The sequence below is a fragment of the Hippoglossus stenolepis genome, chromosome 7, assembly GCF_022539355.2.
Source record: "Hippoglossus stenolepis isolate QCI-W04-F060 chromosome 7, HSTE1.2, whole genome shotgun sequence".
NCBI classification, from domain to species: domain Eukaryota; kingdom Metazoa; phylum Chordata; class Actinopteri; order Pleuronectiformes; family Pleuronectidae; genus Hippoglossus; species Hippoglossus stenolepis.
The window spans coordinates 26054060-26076142 of record NC_061489.1 but is presented as its reverse complement, the minus strand read 5'-3'; the positions used below and the strand labels follow the sequence as shown (position 1 = coordinate 26076142).

Below are 22083 nucleotides of genomic sequence, written 5' to 3'. Positions count from 1 at the left end.
ACGTCTTCTCGTTTAACATCTGAACCACGAGCTTCACGTTTCATCTCAAACACCTTCACTCTCACTGAAGCTTCTCTGATGTGATGACACATCGAGGGAATCTCATCAAACAGCTGATGAGGTTTGAACCTTTAAACTGTTTCCAACTGATCCAGAATATTCTGACAACTAGAAAATCAAATATAAACTTGGTGAAAAGAGGCAGAAGATACAATTAAAATAAAACTACAGCAAGAAATATTCATCACTGAATAAAAGAAACCTCTTTATTTTTTAATTCTGTTATTAAACTGCAGCTGAGAGGAATCAGGTGCTTCTGTAGAAAACCTCAGAAAAGTGGGCACAGCCTGAGCACATAGCGCCACCTGGTGGTTGAAGTATTATTGTGTTATTTATTATGCAACCTGAACAACCGACAGGACAGTGGTAACAACAGATTCATCAGTGAGAGAAGAGTTAACAGTGTTTGTTTTATTCATCTATAGAGAAGTATGTCTGTTCTGCTGCAGGGAAATTAATTGGTTTTGTAATCAGACACTTGTTTATTATCTGGGTTGAAAAAGCAGCAGAATTATTTCTCTAAATCTCAGATTCCTGCTGTTTTTACAGTTTATTAATCATCACATCTCCTCCAGTTAAAGTTGTCAAGACAAAGAAATAAAACAGGAAACTGACAAACTGAGACAGAGTTGATTTTATTTCATTTTCCAGATGATTGTAATAAAACCCAGAAGATGGTGGTTGTTTTCCTAAAGTAACAAAAGAGTGAATTTCATACATTAGTGTGTGTTAGCAAATCTCATTAAAATCATCTCCGATATTCGCCATATATTAGTGTTAATTCCACAACTAAAATTCTATAATACTGAGAGAACAAATACTGTCAGTAGTTTTCAGAATGTTTTATAATCCAGGGAATGTTCTTCACATGGTTCAAAGGAAGTTGGATAAAATCTGTTTTAACATCAGGACAGTTTCAAACATCATGTTCATAATAAACATGAAAATTAACAACTTAATGCTTCACATATCGATTTGTGGGTTGATCTTTTCATTTGACAACTGAAATTTACAATTATTTAAGAACGTATATGGAGTCCTGTTATTTTTTGGATAAAAGAGCAACATATACAAAAATGACTTCCGTGAAAATGTGTAAATTCATTTCATTGACCAGGCGACTGTGTTGGAGGACAAACAACATGGACACAAACATATCAAATACACTGCTGCAAACAACGAGTACGGACATCATCGTTTGTGTGTTTGTTGTTGTTCTCGTCTTGTAAATCTGAAAGATGATCTGCATCCGGGGGGATTGTGCGTATGAGTTGCAGGACGGGGGGGAATCCAGACTCTTCCTTCCAGTTTATAAATGTTTGCTTTGCGTTAGCAGCAATGATTTCCTGAAGAAAAAATACAAACACACAAGCAGATTAAAAACAACAGCTAATCACTGTCTATATGAGTAAATCAATAAGAAGTAGAATAGAATAATATGTGGAGTTAAATTAAGTTAACCATCGAAGAGAGAGATCGATTGTCCGTTTTTGTTGCATCTAATTCAGACAAAGCTGTTTCTGCAGGAGAATAAATTGAATAAAAGTCACAATGATTGACTTTCACCTGTGAGCAGCAGCAGACTCCTTCATTTCGTGCCGTTGTACTTCACTTCCTTCCCACATTTCTTCAGCGTCTCCGTGAGAAAGTCCACGTCTTTGTCGGACTCGATCCAAACCAGCTTCTTAGGCAGGTCGATCTCGAACTTCACATCTGTGAGCAGAGAAGACAAAGAGGCACTTTGTTTAGTTCCCTGAGGCGACAGCAGCACGGTGGAAACCTGCAGTGTCTCACTGCATTGAACTGCACAGAGGAGAAGATTCACTGTAGGACGCTTTCATTCTAAAATCTCTTTGCTAATTTAACTCTGTGGACTGATGAACTCTGAAGGAAGATGTTTAACTACGTTGTGTTTTATCAAAACAAGTCTGTCACACCACAGACTGTCGGACTGGTACGAGCTGGAAAAACACAAAGTGTCACTCAGGCGCCTGATGTTTTCAGGACTGAGCCAATTAAAATAAATGAATTATCGCTGCTTCAGGTGACACGAGGATGACTCGACGTTCGGAGCCAAGAAGTCACGAGGTGCTTCTGAAAACCTGAAACTGCACTTTCACTTTGAGTTCTCTGTGCCACGTCAGAGGGAAGATATCACTTATAGAGACATTTCATTTTACTTAGCAAAGGCAACACTGAGATAATCAAGAAACTAAATCTAATCTTAGTTTTACGTGTTGGCAGATTATATACACGAGTCTATTTCTGCTGTTTTTTCCTCTCCCACATATTTGAGTGATTGAACTGTAGACGACTTTATATTGATCTCTGTGCTTTTCACAAGAAACAAGACAAACAAAGTTGTGGAGTTCAGGTCTAAGGGAACTGAGAGTGGTTTGCACTGTCAGGGCCTTTGTGTGTGGAGCTTCCATGTTCCCCCCTAGATTACTTAATCAGTGAGTTTGAAGAGGAAGAGGAAGAAGAAGAAGAAGAAGAAGAAGAAGAAGACACATCTTGGTCTCACCTCCCAGTTTGTTGAGGATTCTGGTGACGGCTCCTGAACAACCCTCACACGTCATCGCCACCTCGAACTCGTGCTTCTGTCGGAGACACGTTGAATCATCAGCTGACATCTTTATCACCTCATGAGTCACGTGTCATTACAGTCATGACATCAACACCTCAGTTGTACAGATGATCAATAAGTGAGGATCACATTCTGAGATCAGATTAGATCAGAAACAATCAAACAGTGACACAACTATTGATCTATTAAAGATTATTCTGTCAGTATAATTGTTTGAGTGAAGGTGACATCTTCAAATGTCTAGATTTGTTTGGCTAAAAGTAAAAAAACGTAATATTCAGTTTACATAAACATTGATATAGTACTGAAGGTATTATTCATATAACTATGAATCATTATAACAATAGTATAACCTGTTTATAGACAAGTAATTCATCTCTGAAACAATTACCACGTTAAACATCAGTAACAACATGAGTGTGATGTTAGAAATAAACAGTTAACTTCTTATGAAATGAGATTTAAAAGGTAGAATCGATAATAACCCTGAAAACGTATTAAAGGTCCAGCTGTGGCCAGGAGCACAGTTAGCATACATGCTACCTAGCATCCCGGACGGGACACGCTGTTTTAATTCAAGCTAACATTTAGCACGGTTCGAATGAAGCTGTTTGAAGAACTCACCGTCATGTCTGAAGTCTTGTGTTGAGACCTCCTGTCGATCAGATGTGAACTTTCACCTCGGACGGATTCTGAGCTTCTGCAAAACCTGAGGAAACCTGAAGGAATGATCACTTCCTGGTTAGCATCCAGCTCACGGTCATGAGCGGCAGCACTTCCGGTGCAGAAGTAAAAGGATCAGTTCAGTGTGTACAGATGAATGTGTTTATGTTGCAATGGAGTCAAGTATAACGGTGTATAAAAGCATGTATTTATATAGGAAGGATTTAACGAGTAAAACTGTCTAATTTATGAATAGGATTTAGGAAGAAACTCAACTTCCGCTTATATTCTGAAGGTATGTTCGCTAACTTGATGTGAAGCACCGGTGAGTTCCCGGATGTTTCTATTTTAACACAGCCGAATTAAAAAAGGAACGCATGTTTATTTTCACTTGTTCATTTAAACTGATCCTGAAACAGGAAGTGAGTTTTAATAGAAGAACAAACCTGCAGATAGAACCCGTGTAGCACCGCTGCCACATCACTGGGCTGCACCGGTGCTCAAAGCAAGCGCCTCCATTCTGCTGCATGGTTTTCAAAATAAAGGTACGGTGGCTGAGAGAGCTCAACGCTCTGCAAATTAAGAAAACACATGCAAATAGTTTATCTTTACATATTTATTCAAATGTTTAAAAAACTGTCAACTTTAAAGACTTTATTAGTCAAGTGCACAACAATTACAACAAGCAGTCGCTGGCAATGGAATTCTTTGTTTACATACCCCTCTAACTATGCAAAAAAATATTTAGAAAGAAAACCACACAAGCAAAAACTAAATAATCAAAATATAGAGTATAATAGTATTATATATATATATATGTATATATAATAGAATATAACATATAAAACAAACAACATTTGTTAGTATATTAATATAAACACATGAATGAACCTAACCTTCAACCTTACATGATTGTTATTGTTATTATGAGTATAACTATTAATATTAAATGTACCAGATTTTGGCCTGAATATAACGTAAAGTGTTAAATACACAGGAGGATAACGGCGTCTCCATGGCAACAGCACGTCGAGCCCCGCGGGTCACGTGACGCCGAGCAGCCGAGCCCCGCTCCAGTGTCGCCTCCTCCTCCTCCTCCTCCTCCTCCTCCTCCTGCTCCTGCGCCGCTAAGCTGAGCTCAATCAGCGGACATGTTTATGAAAATCACTGGTCTGCGGTGACAGCCTCCGGTGAATCGGACCCGGGACAGAAGACGAGGCCGCTGAGAGGTAGGTGGTTCACCCGGGCGGGCTGCGTGTTTACCCCGGGACGCGGACATAGCGCGGGGCAGCTAACGTTAGCTAGCAGCGGGGGTTCTTAGCCACCTATGCTAAGCTAAGCTAAGCTAACAGTGAATAAACAGGCTTCCAGGTAGCGAGCAGCTGATGTTTGCTCCTGGGCTAATCCCGTCCTCCCGGGCGGGTTAAGCTTCCCGGAATCGAACCGCCGCCCCGGGTTAAAAGCCCCGTTCATCTGCTCTCTTAGCACGGCGCAGTTAATCACAAGCCCGTGTGATGGGGCAGTTTCCCGGCCTGATCCCATCAGTCTGCCCCGTCACCCCCCGGACTGAAGACGGGTTCCAGCGAGGGGATCCTCCGTGTGTGTGTTTGTGTCTTTATACATGAAATACATCTAAAGAACTGCAGTAGTACAAAGGAGAGTACTACACTGCTGCCTGGTTCCTATAGTACAAGTATGTTAGAGGTGAGGTAATTATTTACCTGACTTTAATCATAGATAAGAAAACCAATATAACTTAAATTCCTAACCACATAAACTTAAACAAAATGTGTCAAGAAGTAATAAACATAATGATAATTCTGTATGATGAGATTTATTTTGTAGGATACCTTGTTTTTCCTCAGTTTTATATGTGAGAATGAGCATAACTTAATTTATGGTTAATTAAATATGGTATATACAGTATACATATAGTTTTTTGGTCCTTATTCCTCCACCAGGCAGGTTATGTTTTGGTCTGAGTTTCTTTGTTAGTCATCAGTATTATGCAAAAACTTTGTTAGTCATCAGTATTACACAAAAACTACTCAAATCATTTCCACTAAATTTGGTGCGATGCATCGTGCACAGTAGTGTATTGAACATTGGTCAGTAACCGAGCGATATATACCATCATGCATTGCTCTCACGTTGTACAAAAAGTAGTTTTTCCACAATCCTGCTAACAAACCAACAAAACAAGTAAAAACAAAAACCGCTCTGGTGGAAGTAACAAATGAAAAGTGTTGAGTTTGGCAACACTTTTCATTTGTTACTTCCACCAGAGGGGTTTTTGTGTCCGTTTCACTGACACAACAAACACACTTCCAGTATCAGTTTTAAATATTGACACTCGTTTGAACGGCAAAGTCACAATTTGCATGTGAGGTAGTTTCTTTCATTGCAGGATAGATAAAAATGAGAAAAACAAGAAAACTCCTCTGGTGGTTTCGGGACATTTTCATCAGGACAAAACCAGCATTGTCTCACTGGGCTCTGAGAAATCACACTGGGAATTTTCCCACTTATTTTAGAAATAATACACAAAAAGAAGAAATAATTTCATCACAATATTTTTCAGATTAGCTGGTATTGAAAAGAACTTAGGTGCCACATATTGAAAATCAGAGATAAAACCGATTTCATGTCAGCTGCACGTCGTGAACTGGCCTTATTATAATAGTGTATTTAATATAATTCCCTCTAGAGCTACATTGTGAAAAATATCTCTTGTTTGATTACAAATAATAATCATGTTATTCAAACATTCACTTGTTAGTAGTTATTGTTTCAGTGTTAAATCGCTGGAGAGATAGATTCCACACCCTGCTCGTGTTGTTTAGTGTCGTTCTCTCGTGTCACAGCCCAAAGTGATAAGATCTCAACGGCTCATAATTCAGACACTTTGTCCTGAACCCCCGTTGCACTGTAGAAATCAGCCTGGCCCACGTCTTATTCTAAAGAGGAACTGTCTGGAGGGGTCGAGTTTCACTTTGCTTTGACAGCAGCTTTTCTTTAAAATATCAAGTCTGACTGTGTAAAGTAAAAGAATTACCCGAAAGAGAGATTCTGACGCAGTTTTCCGTTCCAGTATTTGTTTTGCAGAAGCTTTATTTGGTCCAAGGCTGAATTTTTCTTATAAAAATAGTTTTGACAAGTTGTTCTTATCTAGTTTCCCCGTGTAAAGAATCAATAGTTGACTGTGTCTATGTGAGAGGATAAATACTCGATTGATTCGTTTTGCAGGCAGCCTTTATTTGTTTAGAAGTCTGAGTTCTTTCTGAAGTCAATACACGTTGACAGGCGGTGTCATGGAGATTCAGGAAGTGTGCTGTCTGGAAGTGAAGTAATGGATTCTGGGAAATACGAACAATTTCGGATCCTAAATATTTCTGTGTGGTTGGAAGTTTTGAAACTGTTAAAGTTGAATAAACTGCATGTGGTGGTTTTAAACTCTAAATTAAAAAAACGTCTCTAATTCTTAGATTCCAGTAGTTTATCTACATCTTAATTTCAGTTCCAGCAACAAAGCTCTTTCTGTTCTTTTACCATCTTCGTTGTTTACTAAAATACATTGACACAACAGTGGACAACACGATGGTCCAACGTGTCAGGATGCCAGAACAATACCGCTTGAAACAATATAATGATAATAATGATAATTATAATAATGTTAAACCAAAACAAGACAAAACAAAGGTAAGAAAAATAACATAAAAGAACATATTAAGAACAAACATCTGTTAAAACCAGTTAAAAATCAGGCATTAAAGGCTTCCCTATGAAATATGGTTTAAAAACAGGTCAAGTGTTGCTAAATCTAATCTCCTTATGAAAAACTAATTATCACAGCATATGAGTGAAATAACAACGGCACATAATTCCATCTGAGAAGTGAAAACCAGAAGCAGTTTGGCTGCTGAGAGACAAACCTGTTGCACCTTTACCAGTAAAGTTCGTCTCATATTCACAGAATGAAGTTTTCAGTTTGACAAACAGTTCTGTGTCAGTGAAGTAAAATATATCTTATTCAGGTGTTAATACATCAGTTCAATTTAACACCGCAATGAGGAATTTCTAATGACTTGTTGATTGAAGACTTAAACGTGTTAAAATGTGTCTTATTGATTTTACAGATAGATATATCACTGCTATTGTTCCTGAAGGACATTTGAGACATTTACAGCCTCTCCCCATCACAATAAATGATCAGTTTACTGGTGTTAATCCAAGCCGAACTGAAAGGGACAAACATGTGAGTTAAAGCTCACAGTCCGTTGCTGTAGTTTCCTTTCATTGTGTACGTCGTCGTAATGTGTTTCCCGCTGCTGCGGGAATCTGACACCGACTTACTTGTGTCTTTCTGTTGTCAGGAGCCGTCGATGCTGGACTCTCTGATCCGTCAGCATTAGGATCTGCGAGGCCGGGAGAGAGACGACCGCTCAGTCGTCCATAAAACCACCGAAATGATGGCCTCCAGCGACGTGGACACCCGAGGGGAAGGTATTAAAAGCAACTATTTCTACCGATGTAACATTGCCTTTTTTTTTTATTGGTTAAAAACTGAACGAGTGCTCAGTGGTGAAGATAGTGTTGATATAACGTAGGTCTGTGGACACGCTGGGATTATATGTAATCCCTGCTGGCAGGTAGACGCTGAATCACCAAAGCAGCTTTCATTTCATTTACAAAGTCCCTCTGATGGAGTGTCTGGTGTCTTGTTTGACAGGAGTTCACACCAGCGAATTAAATATTCACTACGGCGTGGCAGTGTTTTTCCACCACTTGTTTCGTCTTTACAAGAACATGTAGACTTTATTTTTATGGCACACAGAAATACTGTTGTTGGGTTTTTTATCGTGCGTATTATGGAACACGCCGAATGGACAATTTGACCCTTATTGCTCTTTTAAACCTCAAAGTCCAACTGACGTCACGTTTAATTGTGTTTTTGCAGAAACACATGACACACGGTGATTTGCAGAGCAGCTGTGTCTCTGTGGCAGACAGAAAACATGCAGTATAATTTCATTTTGACTTTATCTCTTTAAAAACCGGAACCAGTAAACGTGCGTAGAGTCGTCGGGCATCAAGGCCGTGTGGGAGGAGTGGGTTTGGATTATGGGGCAGTGGGTTTTAAAGATGTTCTCGGTTTCCCTTCAGCTCAGAGACGTTTTCTCTGCTTCACTGTTCATCTCTCTCACACTCAAAATATTCCCCAACGGCTCCTCTGTGCTTGTACAAAGTAAATAAGAGTCAGAATCCAGTCAGAGACTTTGTTCTTCCATCTGAACAAACAGCCAAGCAAACATTGTCGTCATGTGGTGATTACAGTCAGCTGCTTTTACATTAGAGCTCCCGTTGGAATGTCACCACCCAATGAAGTTGCTGCAAATTGAAAAGTCACGAGATGTGCTGCGAGCCGGGTGCACAGCTGATATCAGACTCGGGACTCAGTGCAGCGCTCTTCTTCACGTTTCTGTGAGAAGAGGCCGATTGTGGAGGTAAGTGCAGCAGTGTGTGTGTTCGGTGGACCTGAAGAGTGACGGAGTACAGCAGCATCTCACTGACCAGGGGGCATTTGCAGTCACGTGCTGCGTGTAATTAGGTTTCACTGCTGGATTTCTGAATTGCATCACGTGCGTTATCTCTGTCTTTCTCCTCTCGGGAAATAAATAGGAATTCATAGGAGTGGAAACGTAAAGAGAGGAAAACATCTACACTGTAAAGTTGTATTATATATTGAAAGTGACAAATTGTGAAATGGAATTCTCATGTTGTTTTCCATGTCTGTAGTGATCACAACAATCCTGTTAAATGCAGATATCTCATGATGATTTGTCGTCTTTGCGATGTCTCTCTCTGTGGTTTGTAATTTGTGGCATCTTGTCTTTTCTTCTCTTTGTCATAGGGCCTTTGTTTTCTGACCAGAATCCATCAGAAATGGACGCTCTGTGTCCCTCACCTCCTGGACCAACCAGACCCCAACGCCACTACGAGAGGATCGAAGGACAGACAGGAACTTCGTAAGTGTATTTTGTATTTTTACACTGCGTGGGCGCACGTTGGGAAGGTGTGTGTCTGTGTGTGTTTCATTGGTTTACAAGACACCAAAAAATACCCTTGCTGTGTGTGTGATGTGTATCAAACAGTGAAAAGGTCATAGAAACGTGGTCCATCTGGTTGTAATGTGAGTGTAAGTGTGTGTTTCTCCTCCTCCAGGTTCTGTCAGACTCTCATTCACCTGCTGAAGGGGAACATTGGGACGGGGCTGCTGGGGCTGCCTCTGGCCGTGAAGAATGCAGGTCTGGTGGTAAGTTCTCAGAGAGTTTATCATCTTATCACAGCAGGTCACACGGCAGGTCCGGACATCACTCCTGGCAGATACGTGTGACCTAACACAGACTTGGTCCGGCGTGTCGACTCTGTACAGTGAGCGGTTTGTCAGCTCTGGTGTTTTAGGAACTAACTCCTGAGGGAGAAACCTCAAGAGACGTTAGCTCACGAGTGAATATGAGTCAACAGAGATGTCAAGTCAAATGAGACTCTTAGTTATGAGGGTTAGTTTTGACCTACTTCATTTTTATCTTCGCTGTCATCTCTCATGCAGCAGGATCATCACGGTTCAGAGAGCTCACTGGTCTTCACAGAATCGTGTTGGGAGCTGTGGTTATTGTGTCGAGTCCTTTACATGTTGCACCAAAGTAAAAGAGCCGGGCTGACGAGATATAAAATATATTCTCACATCGTTCTGACATGAAACGAGTGAAGCTGTGAAGTGAAGCTTCTACCGTCTGTGTTGTTAACGTCCCAGTGTCTCCGGTCACATGTCATCTCTGCAACAATCTGAATGAATTCCCTTGTAATTAAAGAATATGAGACAAAGGTAAAATATTGAATGTCATCGATTTATCTAGAAATTATGTTTTTAATTAATCAATTAATAGTGTGGTTTGTAAAGCTCTATGAACGTGAAAACATAATCAATTCAATATTCTAAAATATTTTATATTATATATTTAAATATGTAAACCAATCAATAATAAATAAATAATCTTTCTCTCTGTCGTCCTCTGTCCAGCTCGGACCAATCAGCCTCCTGTTCATGGGGGTGATCGCAGTTCACTGTATGAGGCTGCTGGTCACATGTTCTCACCACCTGAGTGCAAAGTAAGTAAAAACTACTTTATCTTACAGTTTAACCATAAGCATTATTATGTATAACAATAACAATAAATATAAAGAAAACACAATTACAACCAAATACACAGAACTTGATTTAAGACAAGAAACTTTTTAAATGTAGAATATAAACAGTTTTCATCTCAACAAATATAAATACAGTCTCATTTTGACCGCTACACATACAGCATAGGGCACTGAGAGGGGTTGTATATTTCTATTCATAATAGCAGTACACATGGTAGACACCAGTATATTATTAAGTAATCCATTTTCTAGGGCAGCAGTGGAGGGTTGTCAGTTTGTTGTCAGCAGCCGGCGCGATGCTGGGTGTACGAGAGAATGAATAACAAGAATAACTAGACAGACGTGACTAATACAGCAAATTATAGAAATTAGTCACTGTCATTGACATTGACAAACAAGCGCTGCGGCTTAATTTAATAAACAAATATAGAATTATTAGCTTAGATCCAAAATGGCACCTCGGCAACCGTTTTATTGTCGCTCTTTCCGTTTCCTCAGAGCAGCTCCACTGTGACCTATTTCTACCAAATACCCAAAGTGTGTCTGTTCTGTAAAACCACATTGTGTGTTTACTCTGCTTCCCCCTGTGCCAACACTGGCCTGTTTGTTGTCTGCTGGCTGACAGATTACACTCTATTCTAGTGTCTCCACCCTTTTCTACTGTGTAATCAGCAGCATATGGACAAAGCTGAGGCCGTCATCGTCCACACAAACACAACATAGTGCAGCTGGGATCTGTAATCAGCTCCACCTATCACAGGAGGTGCAGCACTTCAGTAAATGCTTTAAAACCATTAGATTATGTAACCAACGAGACCATAAATGCAAAATATGATCGTTATCTTTTTTTTACAGCTGTTTAGTGAGTTTCAACTCGGGTCATTAACAGTCAGAGCGGGTGTGTTGAAGTTAATGTAGAAACATAGAGTAGCTCCGCCCTGACACATTAAAGAGGTTTAATCAGACAGAGAATGAACAACGTCTACAACAAACCAGAAATAACTTCAACCTCTGAGAAATGTAAAGAAGAAACAGTCATGGGAAACTTCTGCTCATCTTTTACTGCAGAGTCAGAATCACCACTTCCTCTTGTTCCCCTTTTCTGATGCAGGAGCAGCAGGTTTCATTTATTTAAGCACTGACACTACAAATATACAATCATCAAACATACATCTGAAATTCTAATCAGCTGTAATGAGGCATTTTATACTTTTCTGATCTTCACTGCATAAAGTCTTTTTCTGGTTGTTTCAAGCAGCTTTGAACCGTGTGATGAGGAACAAGATAAAGTAGACAACTGACATCTGATGTGCAGACAGTGATGCAGGATAAAGGCCTTTGCACACTTCTTTTTTTCATGCGACTAAATTGCATAATTTAGGTTTTTCTCGAATACGTTTCGAACCTGCATCCAGTAAATGCAACTTTCAAATCCACGATGGAGAGAGACATTGCATCTTTAGTTTTTCTGACCCTGGGCGAAGGTTTTGCTTCAGACATTTACACGTCTAACCAATCAGAACAATGTGTTGTGGACAATGTCACATTCCAATGCACACAGCTGGGACTGTTTACAAACAAATGGGACCTTCCTCCAATGTAAAACTTTTCTCATGACCGGTTCCAGCTGTTGCAGCCGTTTATCAAACTTTCTGACGGACGTCCTGTAATGTGCCCGGAAGCTGCTGTGGTTCAGTTTTAACTCGGTGAAACTCACCGTGTCCGGGAATTCGCTTCAGAATGATTCGCAATTTCATGCTATTTATTTGTGTGGCTGTTGATGTGTAAAGGCCTTGAGGTCTGTGTTAAGAAAGCCTCAGCTGCACTAACAGGAAGGGAATCTGTTTCTCGTCCAGGGTGAACCGGCCGTCTCTCACCTACGGCGAGGCGATGCAGCACGGGATGGAAAACGTGTCGTGGCTCAGGAGACATTCCCACTGGGGAAGGTGAGACCGAACGCTTCCCAGATCTTGACTTTAATTCACGTTATTCCGCGCACAGCTGTGTCACAGCATCTCTTTGTGTCTTCGTCTCTTTCAGACGAACGGTGAACACGTTCCTCATCATCACGCAGCTCGGCTTCTGCTGCGTCTACTTCGTCTTCCTCAGCGACAACGTCAAACAGGTCATGACCACACACAAGTGCAAACATTGTCATCGGTCACCTTTGTGGACTTTACATAGACCTACCTTCATTTCTAGAGACTTACTCTAACCACTATGTGCCACTGACCTTAGTCACTGACCCAAAAATTCAGGATTTCTTTCCCAAAGGTCGCTGTGACAGAAACACACACACACACTAGTGCCTGGAAGTCCTCTGGCATGATTTCTCTCTTTAACTTGTTAACATGACGAAGCAACAACCAAACTGTCTGTTTACTTTATGGGGGAGAAACTCTGTTAGTCTGCTCACATGAAGGTTATTTTAGTTCATACAACAAAGCATATATGTAGATCCGCTCGCTGACGGAGTGAGCAGCTTCCACTGTACGTTCAAAGTTTACACAAACCACAGGAGATGTGAATACAGACTGTAGGTCCGTGGCAGTGGAGGGATAACGGACACTTTCATAACAGTATAGAGAAAAGATTTAAATTTCATCTGAACACTTCAAAAATGATCCAGAACAATTTAAAGAAGCAACGTTTCTCTTCCACTGGTTGTTGTGAGGTCACAGGAATGTTTACTTCATCTATGATTACTGTCACTTTCGACCTTTTACCTTTTTACCACCGTCTGGCCCCTCGTTATGGTCGAAGATATGGAAAGTTACACACGTTGAAGAACCTACAGTGAACTTAAACCTGCCTAATTTGCAGTTTACGTTTTGCATGATGTCAACAATTAAAAGGCGCAATATAAAATTATATAAATTTAAGTTATTTTTATGTTTTTAATATAGTTCTGGATGGTCTTTTGCTACAGTTTCTTACCACTAGATGGCGGTGTCCGTCTGCCTTGGTGATATCTGGTACATCAGTGACACCAAACAAAATTAAATTCTGAGAATTTTGTTTTGCAATTACAATAAAGTATAAAAAAAACCCGACCTCTCGTGTCTATGTAGATAAATGAATAATACAATAAATAATGAAAAATAATGAACTGGCATTGACGGTGGTTTTTATCATAATCTCATATGTTCAATCAATCAAAATGTATATTTAGGTTCCATGTGTCTTAGAAGCAGAAACAAAAATGAAACTTGAGAATAAGAAATGCTGAAAGAAATAAGAAGGAGAAAAGCAAATATAATATATATATAATATATAATTTAAACAGCTTTTTTCAAAACACACTTAATGTGTAAGTGCTTCACATGACTGAAACAGGATTAAAACAGTTCAGGTCTAAGGCAGAAATAAGACATTTAAATTACAGCAGTAAGACAATAAGAATAGAATAATAAAAAGAGACAACACATACAAAAGGATTGATAAAATGATATTTAAAAAAAGATATGGTTAAAGAAGTCATTTAAAAGATGTCACAGATTCTTTAGCCTCAGATCCTCGAGCAGGGAGGAAGAAAAACTACATGAAACTGATTAGACACCATTGAAACGTGTCAATATTTAGTTATAAAAACAAAATGATGAATCACTTATGTTAAATAACTTGTGCGTTCTCTCCTCTTGTGTCTTCACCAGGTGGTGGAAGCGGCCAACGCCACCACCTTCAACTGCTACATGAACTACACCAATCAGACGCAGGTCGTGGTGCCGAGCTTCAACTCTCGCCTCTACATGCTCTGCTTCCTGCCCGCCTTCGTCCTGCTGGTCTTCACCCCCAACCTGAAGTACCTGGCCCCCTTGTCCCTGGTGGCCAACCTGGTCATGTCAGCCAGTCTGGTTCTCATCTACTTCTACTCCATCACGGTAAGCACTGTGTGCGTGTGCATGTGTGTGTGTGTGCGTGTGTGTTTCACTCCCACCGTTTGTCATACTGACAACTTTTCAGGACTTTTCATTACAAGTGATTTATTCACAATAAAGGCCCCCATATTTTCCCAGTTCAATGCGAAGCCGCAGAAGTCTGAACTCCTGGTTTTCAATTTGCAGTAACTTAATGCAGCTCTGACACGGCTCGTATCCCTCTAACAAAATGACGACTGGGTAAATTACTTGCGTTGTTTTGTCTGAATCTCTCGTACTTTGGTTTGCAAATTGAGTCTTGAATTGGAATCACAGTCCACAGCACTAAAACCAACCATTACCACAATGAGAGGTAGTAACAGAGTGTAAATACATTAGGGCTGTCACTTTGTACTTGAAATTTGTAATATTCATTCAAAGTGGGGTTAAAAGTTCATATTCAAACTGTAATGACCCTTTTGGGATTTAAAATATACAGTCTAGAAGTGCATCGGACCTGAAGTAGTTTGGCTCGTGATCCAGCAGAGGGCGCTCACGGTCTGCTTGACCTATTGCTCGCCCTCTTGATGTGTCAGTGAAGAAAGTCTTTGTGTTGCGTTGTTTAGCTACAGGAAATGGACGATGCTAACGAGATGACAATCACGACACCAAAGCATCTGAGAAGAGCCGTGTGGAAATGTTGTGTGTTCTTCACCGTAGACAGGAAACTAACCCCAGATGCAGTCAGACGTCAAATTCCTTCAAACTTGATTGTTGGGAATTTGGGAAAAATTAGGAAAGTTAGGAGGAAAGTTAGGTGCTGCAGAAAGTAAGATTTCTGCAGCAAAATCTGATAACGAAGATTCCACACTGCAGTTTTTGCACATTTGTATTAGTGTAGTTTATGCAATTTTAGTGTTGTTTCTATTTATAGAAGCTTTTACTTATTACTCACTGGTGCGATTGTAACTCAGCAGTTTCCCTCAAGCGATCTTTTAACTTATTTCCTGATTCTATTTCTGATCTTACAGCAACTTATCTTAAACGGCCGTGTGTCGCGCTCTGTCTCCTTGGTTCTTCTTTGTTGATTGGTTTCTGGGCGTGATGTTGATAACAGGACAACTGGAAGTGACAGAGTCTCCAGATTGCCTTGTTTTCCAGCAGTGGAGTATTTCATCATGCAGCTTCTGCCCTTTGCAGATACAAAGCAGTCGCGTTCCCTGAGAAACGGCCTTGCCTTGGAAAAAAAAAAAGTAATTTCTTGCATCAGAGACCTTACAAAGATCCTGCTCTCAGATCTATGTGGCCCGTTAGGTGTTTCTGTGACTGATGAATCACCTGAGCCGGCGATTTGGGGGAAACTAGAGCATAGAGGCGACAACTGTCTCGAAACACAGTCTGGAGTCACTTCCTATTCACGCTTGGTTTGATTTTATCATCTCCCCGTATTTTACCTGTGCAGTTCATTATACATCATGATTTTAAGGCTCTGGCTCATTTTGGTGACCTTCATTTTAAGACCAATATAAAATATGATCATAGAAAGTGAGATCACAGAGAGGTTTCCCCTCGTCAGCAGCTGTAAGTCCAGCTGACTTCCTGGGCCCTTCCCGTAGATACGAGTTGTCCATCGCCGTGTCCCCCTCCAAACGCAGCCACAGGGGAGAGGGCTAAAAGAAAGACTCTAATCATGATAAATTATCCTTTTACAAGCTAATTTAATTAGCAGCCGATGAGTCCAGAAGGACCAGGGAGAGGAGTTCTCTTGGCACAATGGTGTTGTCACTTAATGTGATTACTTTCTGTCCTTAGAGTGAATCTGTTGTCTGCAGGAGTGATATGATTCATGAGTCATTCAGCAGTAACGAACCAGACAGTCAGAGGGGGTCGTGCAACAAAGCCTCAGATTATAACATCAGTTCTATTCAATTTTATCTGTATTACGTCAAATAACAACTTACAGTTTATTCAACGGCAGATAAAACTCGCCCGATATATTGGAGTCTGTGTTTTTGTTTGCAGATATGAAAACTTTTATTTTACAGAATAAACAATGTAGACAAGATGCACATTTATATATGCCTAAAAATGTAAAATATTAGGCCTTACATTTCTTTGCTATGAAGACTTAATAACGACATCTTTTCTATATATATCATTAAACCTTTTGTTATTTGTACAGCTCTTTCCATACAAACAATGTAAAACAAAATACTTGATAAATGGGAATGAAACCAATAAAGATAATCAATGTTTTCTTCTATTTTTCCTCCAGAACATCACAGACCCCACCAACCTCCCAAGAGTGGGCCGAGCTAAAGACTACCCCCTCTTCTTCGGGACGGCCATCTTTGCCTTTGAGGGGATTGGAGTGGTATGTGACCGTCAGGTTTTAAAGTTTTAAACAGTCAGGCGTTTTTGTGTAATCCTATCCTACGTTCTGTATATGTTTCAGTGTGCAGAATATGATTCACAGCTCTATAGAAGCTGTAGGCAGCAGCAAACTCGGCAGTTATTATAATAACACCACCCAGTGAAGAGAAAAGATTACACTTCAGGGTTAAGAAAAGTGAAAGAAAGTCCGAGTACTTATCTGAAATGTCAGCACAAATTTCACTTTCATTGTAACGTCCATCATTAAAAATCAAGACATCACAGCCTGAGAGGAAGCGACATTTCAAAAATGAAAAACTCACAGGAACAGCGTGAACTCCTCTGGACGATTACCTCTAATGTTCAAATGTCACTGAATCATTTTGGCCCATTTTTCTGTTAAAGTGTCTCTGTCTCTGTGGGTCGGCAGGTTCTTCCCCTGGAGAACAAGATGCACAGGCCTCAGAGTTTCACCCTGGTTCTGTACGTCGGGATGAGCATCGTCACCTTCCTCTACATCAGCCTGGGCACCATCGGATATCTGTGCTTCGGAGAGCACATAGTGGGGAGCATCACTCTCAACCTGCCAAACTGCTGGTGAGGAAACACCAGCGACTTGATTTATGTATCCGTCAACACACAGAACAAGAGGCTTTTAAACACTAGAGTGTTTTGAGGCCTTACCTTTTAATTTGAAATAAGTGCAGATAAGTCCAGAACATAGTCTAAGCAAAGATGAACAACATGTCTCAACTTACTTGCGTCAGAATCTAGTTACAGTTCTTTCCCTGTTTCAGTTTACTGCTTACGTTTTGCATATTTTTAAATTAGTTTTATCAAATGATCTCACAGGAAACCTGGAAATGAGTTGAATCCATTTCAATTATCACCGTCACTGTTCTCGCTGGACATCCAGACAGAAAGCTAATAATAAATCTCCAGGAATTAACACTTGAGCTGTTTCCTCTACGGAAATTGGAACGGCTCTACTTTGGCTTGTTCTCCACCTTTCCACAAAAAGTCATGGAAATTGGTTCAGTAGTTTCCTTCTTAATTGCGCTGACAGACAGAAAAGCAAACAAACACAGATGAGAACATCCCTGGCAGAGGTGCAGTAATAATCTTCTAACTTCAACTAACGTCCTCGACTGATTTGTTCTGTGCTTCGTCTGGTTCGTCTTGATTAACACGATTCATCTTCATCCCTCTGATGAAAACACTCGGTCATGGTGTAATACTCATCTCTTCCCTCCTGTAGGATAACTTCTTTAGACATAATGAAGTTAGTAAAACTAAATACTGCACTTGGATTTGCTCGCTCATTGCTCGGTTCTATCGTGGCAGCTGCAGGAGACCCACGTCTTTACAAACGCCTCCTGCCACTGGACTGATGTCGCTAATTAGTGGAGCAGACTGGCTGTTTAATGAGGTTGAAAACTGAATGTAATTACCAGTATCTGTAAGTGAGCAGCAGACAGTCAGTGTTTACTGTGTGTTTTACCAGGTTATTGGATTAATGGATCTTGAGCATGAAGTTCGAGGCCTTGTTCTGATGCATATGTGGTGTTTTTATGATGAGCTGCATTCAAAGCACTGAACAGATTTCAGTTTTTTTTTTTTCCATCCACACATTTCTTTGAATTTCACCTCCTTTCTCATGATCTTATCTTTTCCAGGACTTACCAGGCCGTGAAGCTTCTCTACTGCTTTGGCATCTTCATCACCTTCGCCCTGCAGTTCTACGTTCCAGCAGAGATCCTCATCCCGCCAGTGCTGGCCCGCGTCTCACAGAGATGGGAGACGGCCGTCGACCTTCTACTTCGCACCGTCCTGGTCATCTTCACATGTAAGTAGCGCTGGACAACGGCGGATGCTGTAAAAGTTGAAATGATGCCAAGTTTATTTATGTGGGATTTTCTTTTCTTAAGAAAATGGAAATTCCGTTTGTGTGTTGAAGTAAATGGGATTTAGCAAAGACAAAGCCGCCCAATATCATTTTATGGGTATGAAACTACCTCTATCAGAATATGAGATTATGGTCAAAGCCCTAATGAGCAGAATTATCTTGTCTTCTTCTGCAGACCAGCTTCTCTCATCTATTCGACTCATAGATATGTTCTAATGTTCGGCGCCTTCATTTCAGACCTGAGCAGGAAGAAGAAACACATTTGACATTTGGCTGCTGTGAAGCGTTTGAACTTCAGTCTGTGCAGCGCACCGTTTCTTTTATTGTATTTTTTATTTAGTGCATTTATACAAAGAAAATGGCGCAGGGACAATCAGCGTGTCAGCTGCCACTTTAAAGGCATTTGTTATTGAATGAGTTACATAATGATGAGCAGCTCAAATGCACATGTGGACCACATCTGAAATCGTCTTTATAAAAATCACACAGAGGTAAAACAAAGGCAGGTAAAGAAATGAACCGGAGAGAATAGAGTAACTGCAGCCATGGTAACGCACATTGTTCAAGAAGAGCTTAAAACTTGAGATCAGAGAAAATACAGTAAATTCTCATGGTGCTGCTGGTTTGAATCTTTGATTGGCTTCGCAAACGAGCAAGAAAGAAAGTGTAAGAGGCCTCTTGTCCCACAGCAACGATAGTGTCAGCTGATTTCCTCAGTCAGTTAAGGGGGGGGGTGGGGAGCTGGACCCTGAGGTTCTACTACGAGCCCTCTGCGACCAATTACCTCCAGGTACAGAACTGTGGAGCAGCAGGAACTACACTTGGAATTAAAAGTCCCCTCTGCGCTTTTCTGTTAGCGCTTCCGTCGAGTATAAGACCGGTGAAGATTAGGAGATTGTCTCTGATAACAAAACACTGGCTGCTTTTGACTAACTAATCTCGTTTCTGTCTCTGAAGTACTCAACCCTCACCTTTTCAGGATTATCTATTTCTCTTTTTGTGCAACTGTACCGTCAAAACTATTAGTGAACAAAGTTTGATTTAATTTATTCACAAGGTCTTTGGTTCGCACTTCTTCAGGTATGTGTTTCTGTCGGTTCTCCTCCCTCGGCGACTCTCAGGCAGCAGCAAAGTAGGGGGCAGTCTTCTACTCATTTGAAGATCATTATTTTCTCAATGAAGCTGCCGGAGTTGAGAGAGAAAGTCAGGCTAGACTTTGTTCAGTGTTCTCAATGAACGAAAACCAACTCCTGTAAATAGCTTTGGGCTCGAGAGGCACAGAAAACAACGCCCGTCGGGCTCGGTGAGTTCTCTCTCCGGCTCGGACAGAGGGGACAATCTAAATATAAGGTGTAATACATCTTCTGAAAGAGGCCGGGACCGTCCCTGTACACTGGCAGGTGCAGGTGGCAGATACCATTTTTAAAACTTGCAAGGGCGTGCTACATTTATGAGGCCATCTTGAGATTTGTGTGACCGTGAGGATACTGAAGTGGTTTTGTTTGAGTCTTCATTGTCTCAATGGCCTCGGAGAAGTTTAGTCTTTGTGCTGCAAACCATCCACTGGAGTGAGAGATGCACTGTATTTATATTCTTGGCAGAAGGTCGAGCACATTTGTTCGGTGGTCAATGGACCAAGTTCAGTCTTTGTGACCAATTATTCATGGGCAGAAACTCTGAATGCAGCTCAGGAGCGGAGTGTGTTCAGTTTGGTGACCTCGGGATCTCGTCTGTGCTTTCTGCTGATGATGTGGTTCCCCTGGCTTCATCAGACCGTGACCTTTAGCAGACACTGAAGCAGTTTGCAAACTCAGCCTTTTTCAGACATGGAACACGTACGGTTGCCGACCTCATCTATCTGTTGCACTGATTCTTGTCATTCAGACCAAAACAGCAGTGACTTGTAAAGAGCGACTGACTGTTTGGTTCTCTCTTGGGCTGCATCACTGATTGAGATTTAACGGATCTGTCCATTTCAAATGTCACTGCCCACATGCATCTTTTACGTTGGCATCATTGTTTGGTGTTATAAATGGCGGTGTTCTGTGAGGCACTGCTATAAGGACGGTAATAAGAGAAAATGACGACCACCGGAAAATTTACCAACTCCCAAAATCTCTTCTCAAAAAGTTCTTCCGTAGTTGAAATTTCTTCCTTGTCTCACTTGAACTATTGGCTACACTGCTGGCCACAATTTCCGGTGGCATCCGTAAGCTTTCAGAAGAAGAGCAGAGATTCAGACAAAAGAGACAGAGTACAGACACAGGTTTCCCTCTATTTTCAGTATATATATGTAATGTTGAGCATAAATGAGCCTTAAAGCCAGAATTCTCCATCTACAGATTAATGCTTGATCCTGATTAATCAGGATGGTTGGACTGCCCCTTTGATTTAAAACAAGAAGCTGTAACATCTAGAGGGAGTAGAACTTCCACTCCTTTGTATTTAAAAGACTCAGTTGAGATGGTCATGGAGGCTCCTTCTGGACGTGTGACGGTCACACTAAGTGGTAGAATCACAGAGGAAATGGAAGCAGAGGAAAAAAACAGACCTGGAAAAGTGGTGAATAATTAATGAATTGATTCAACACAAGCTGCCTCTCAACTGTTTCATCCCATCAGCACTTAACCACCAATTCAAGAGGAGCTCCATTGATTACATTCTGTAGCACAATGTGTTTGATGGAACTAATGACATTTTGTATGGATGACACCAACTCGTGCCTCATTGTCTAACGATCTTTGGTTCACTGTTGTTCTTGGTGCTGTTTAAAGAAAACATGTCTTAATGGATTTTGGTTAAGGGCAAAGAACTGGAGAGGTGATTGTGTTTGCAGCGGACAAACTGAAGCTCACGTCCACATTTCATTGTGTTTACAAAGAATATGAATCAGTGCCTCAGTGTAATCTTGTACTGATCCTTTTATCCTTTGCTCCAAATTGCATTTTGCGTAAGGTTAACATAGATGTGCATATTTTAGGGGTCGTTTCAACCGGGCAGGAGACATTAAACATGTACATGAAAAAGTATGTTGGAAACGGGACATTTCTATTTGTTTGACATATTTCTTTAGGGATGTAGGTGCGTTTTGCATTTACATCAAGCGTTCAGTACTTTTTAGCTGTATTTTAAGATGTATATCTTTTTAAATAAGATGGATCAATAAGAACATGTTAGCAATAAAACAAAGACTTAGGATAAAAGCATAAAACTAGCAAAAGGTATAAAATATAAAAAGACAATGGTGTTTAAAAAAAGGATAAAATTAATTAAAAGCAATATCATAGAAAAGGCTCCACTTCTCGGATGAAACATGGGCCAAGAAAGAACCCATTTAATTTGAATTGGATCCAGAATAAGGTCTGATTGGTGCAGCTTGATTGACTGTAAGTGGACCGAGGCACTCGCTCTACTGTTGTAGAGTGTTG

The 22083-nt window shown here is 40.6% G+C and overlaps 2 protein-coding genes across 2 annotated transcripts in view; one reads left to right on the top strand and one right to left on the bottom strand.

The window, feature by feature from the left end:
- Window positions 1-676: 676 nt before the first annotated feature.
- Window positions 677-3429, bottom strand: atox1 (antioxidant 1 copper chaperone). Its single transcript, XM_035160527.1, has 4 exons — window positions 3272-3429; window positions 2585-2660; window positions 1627-1773; window positions 677-1406 (listed from the first exon to the last, which is right to left on the bottom strand). The coding sequence occupies exons 1-3, from the start codon at window positions 3275-3277 to the stop codon at window positions 1649-1651; spliced, it is 207 nt and encodes a 68-aa protein (XP_035016418.1). The 5' UTR covers window positions 3278-3429; the 3' UTR covers window positions 677-1406; window positions 1627-1648.
- Window positions 3430-4404: 975 nt separating this feature from the next.
- The window catches only part of slc36a1 (solute carrier family 36 member 1), a 32536-nt gene continuing 14857 nt past the window's right edge, over window positions 4405-22083 (top strand). The window contains exons 1-11 of the mRNA XM_035160524.2: window positions 4405-4539; window positions 7684-7813; window positions 9222-9336; window positions 9533-9623; window positions 10392-10480; window positions 12376-12465; window positions 12560-12644; window positions 14173-14400; window positions 16652-16750; window positions 17180-17346; window positions 18426-18595. Of these exons, the coding sequence (XP_035016415.1) occupies window positions 7777-7813; window positions 9222-9336; window positions 9533-9623; window positions 10392-10480; window positions 12376-12465; window positions 12560-12644; window positions 14173-14400; window positions 16652-16750; window positions 17180-17346; window positions 18426-18595 (1171 nt within the window). The 5' untranslated portion in view covers window positions 4405-4539; window positions 7684-7776. The remainder of the gene's footprint in view (window positions 4540-7683; window positions 7814-9221; window positions 9337-9532; window positions 9624-10391; window positions 10481-12375; window positions 12466-12559; window positions 12645-14172; window positions 14401-16651; window positions 16751-17179; window positions 17347-18425; window positions 18596-22083) is intronic.